Source organism: Atta colombica, unplaced genomic scaffold, assembly GCF_001594045.1.
Source record: "Atta colombica isolate Treedump-2 unplaced genomic scaffold, Acol1.0 scaffold203, whole genome shotgun sequence".
Lineage (NCBI taxonomy): Eukaryota > Metazoa > Arthropoda > Insecta > Hymenoptera > Formicidae > Atta > Atta colombica.
In genome coordinates, this window is record NW_017259298.1 from 172,180 (window position 1) to 176,131 (window position 3,952).

The following is a 3,952-nucleotide window of genomic DNA, read 5'->3' on the forward strand; positions in this document are numbered from 1 at the left end:
ATATTTTTTAATTTTGAATTCCCTTTTTTTTTTTGACAAATTGAAAAATATAACAATTAATTTTTCTGTGTTTGTATTATTATAATGTAAGATAATTTTTTTCTAATTTATTTATGTTTTTATATGTTATTATCAGACAATTATGTTTCAATTGTCATTATATTGTTTGATATAAGGTATATTCCCGCTAATTTAAGCATTTAAATATTTAAAATATTTGTATTGTTTTTAGAGGAATGATAAAATATTAAAGGCAAAAATTATTTGTTTCGAGAAAGTAAATATTATATAAGCAAAAATAAATAAAAAATTATTATGCTTCAAAGTCCAATTTTTAATAATTTTTAATAATTTTTAATTTAATTATAAATCATAATCTCCAACTAAAGTTAGAAATGGTGCTATAATGTATAAAAAACATCGAACAGTATTTTTTTTGCTGAGGAAAAATTGGATTCATAAATGTTTTTTAACTAATAAATAAGTTTTGCATAGTTCTTATAAACTCTACAGGATGTTTGATAAATAACGATAAATCTTTTGTACAGGAGTAGAATGAACTGAGAAGAAATTAAAGCCCTCTACCATTTTATAATTTTCGCAATAGTAAACAAAGTATTAATTACTGTAAAAATTGTCGAAAATTGTCGAAAATTCAATAATTTTTTTACTCAGACATTTTACAGATCAACTTTACAGAAAAATTGTAAAAAACAAAAACTATTTTTTTCTCATACAGCTCTAAGAACTTTTTTCAGAATTTTTTATCAACCATTTTTTACTCCATTTTCTTATTTTTATCAACATGAAAAAATACGGTATTAAAAAAATTCTGAAAAAATTCTCAGAACTTTATGAGAAGAAAATGTTGTTTCTTACAGTTTTTTTGGAAAGTTGATGGTATTTGAGTAAAAAGTCATTGAAGACCAATTTTCGGCAATTTTTAGCAATTAATATCTTATTAATTATTGCGAAAATTGCAAAATGATAGAGGACTTTTCTTCTCATCAGTTTAATCCATTCTACCCCCGTGCGAAAGATTCATCTTATCAAATCATCTTATATAATGTTATGTATAGTTTGCAAATCATACTGAGCATTACAATTTTGCACAATATCAAGTTATTTTTTATTATTTTTACAGATGAAATTGATACTATTTATATTAACGCTTTTGTTGGCTGGAGAGTCAACTTTATTACAACGAACAAGTACAAAGACAGTATCAATTGCTTCCAAAGAACACGAAAAAAAGTTTAATATAAAGATCATCAGTAAAGAAGAAAATAATTATAAAAATGCAGCAAATGAAATTTTGAATTTGAGTGAAATGGATTTGAAAATAATTAAAAATGACATTATTAAGAGTGACGCAATTCGGGATATCTTTCTTTCACACAATTCGTTAAAAAAGGTTCCACATATCTTAGATCACGTGACATATCTATCGTACTTAAATTTGTCACATAACAACATCAACCTGTACGAGGCAAATCAAATTGTACATCCTTATCTTCGAGTATTAGACTTAAGCAATCAAAGAATATCAAATGTTATACCGGAAACAGAAGTGGAAACGTTTGAAGAAATAGAAGATATATATAAACGTTTGATTTTTAATACCACCAAGATAAGATTACCGAATTTAGAATATCTCAATTTATGTGGAAATGATATGTCAGCGTTTCCATGGGAATTCAATTTGTCGTTTCCAAAATTAATACGTTTAGATTTATGTAAAATTAACGCGATAGAATTGGAATCTAATTTCTTCTATAAAATCTCTGCATCGTTACGCGTCCTTCATTTGGAGAACAATTATATTCGTAATTTAACCCTACAAAACATAGGAGAAATTACCTCTTTATATTTGGATGGAAATATTCTTGAAACTCTCTTTATAAATTCTACGAAATTGCGAATGTTATCATTATCAAATTGCACGAAACATCTAAGTACGGGATTTTTCGGAACACCGTACTTAGAACAACTTGATTTATCCAGCAATGATTTTGGTAACCTGTTCGACGTTATCATTCAATTCGAAAGATTTCCATCATCATTAAAAGTGCTTTTGTTAGATTATAATAAATTGTCATACGTTCCTATTTTAACTCACTTGAAATGGCTTAATGAATTATCGTTGTGTTACAATATGATTAAATTTATTAAACCAAATACTTTTAGGTATTTAACATCTTTGACAAAATTATCATTGAAAGGAAATAAAATAGAACACCTTGAAAAGGAAAACTTTATAGGCTTAGAGAAATTAGAATACTTGGATCTGTCAAAAAATCAGTTGAGTTATTTGCCAATTGATTGGGCATTGTCATTGTTAAACCTTCAATATTTAAATATAAATTCGAATAAATTTGCAAGTATTTCAGAAATGGGTATATACTCGATAAATTCATTGCAACATTTATTTATACGAAATAATACATTTAATAAAATAACAACACTCGAAATGGAACCATTACCAGATTTCATTACAATATACTTAGCTTAAGATGATTTATAACTTTCAACGCTATGACTATAACTGATTATTATTTTGTGTATGTTTAGCATGGGTTTATTATTCTACATGTATAAGTTTCTCTAATTTTTTAATATTTATTATATATATTACACAGTTTACATAAAAAATAATTTATCACGCCAGAATTCTTATAATTACAATTCCGATTATCTTTTCCTTCTAAATAGATTATAGACTTATTTTTATAATTAATATATAATTTTGTTGTAGCCAAAAATAAAAGTTATTTATTATATATGACTGGTCTATTTATTTAAAATAATAATGTATTGCAATGATGTAATAAGATACGTATTAAGAAAACCTCTGCATTAAGCTGTTAGTTGATATTGCGCCTACAACTAACTGCTGAGTATGCTGCTCAATTTCTTACTAAAAACAGAACGGACTTTGGCTTATAGAGGCCATTCTTGTTGCTAAAGAAACGCATACGAAAGCTTATAGAATAATTTTATTTATTAAAAATGAAGAGATTTAAATAGAATTAAACATCTAGATAAAAAATGTTTACAATTCAAGTACAAAATAAAAGACAATATAAATTAGTTACTGTAATAAAATCGTTAGAAAATGCTCGATTCTTCAAACATCTTAAGTCTTACCTCATCATTAAAATGTTAAAAATTATTTATAGAGTCTGTATTTCTCAGACCTACTTTTCTCTAGCTGATTCAGATTATTTATATCATTGGACGTTGATGATAATTAGTATGATAAGTTTGTAAGACTAGCCGTAAGAATGCATGAAGTTCATGAGAAATCGTCTCCATGGTATAAGATACGATTACGCACGTGCTCAGGAAAGTACAATGATAATCTTTGATCCCATAAAAAAAGGTATGAATATTATATAAATTTTACTACTAAAAAACTTTATCTAATAAATTCACTATCTAATAAATTTGATCACACTCGACACTTTACATTCTTTTTATCTATTCCTTAAATTTTTGTACGTTTAATTACAGGCATTTAAAATTTTTTTATGATATTTTATATTTAAATTTAAATTTTAATACGTATAATATTTATATTTCTATTATATGTAAAATAAAATAAATTATAAATACACATAAAATATAAATGCACAGAAAAGTACAGGAAAGCAGAATCTAAAAAATGAAATTCAGAGAATAAAATTATTTCAAAGAATAATACATGCGAGTGTGTAGTTATTATTATATTAAATAATTAAATGAATTACCACATATATACACACACACACACACGCACGCACACACACACACACACACACACACACACACACACATATTTGTCAGACTTAAATATAACAACATGTCTTTTTTTATAAATTATAAATTTTACATTATAATTAATTTATATTATGGCTTCCAGAAAGGTATTATTAATCAAATATTGAAAAAGCATGGGAATTGTAAAATAGCT

General features: G+C 25.2%; 1 protein-coding gene across 1 annotated transcript in view; it reads left to right on the forward strand.

The window, feature by feature from the left end:
- The window catches only part of LOC108687223 (carboxypeptidase N subunit 2-like), a 2,815-nt gene extending 303 nt beyond the window's left edge, over positions 1-2,512 (forward strand). Inside the window, exon 2 of the mRNA XM_018192883.1 lies at positions 1,145-2,512. Coding sequence (XP_018048372.1) covers positions 1,145-2,512 — 1,368 coding nt within the window. The remainder of the gene's footprint in view (positions 1-1,144) is intronic.
- The last annotated feature ends 1,440 nt before the right edge of the window (positions 2,513-3,952 follow it).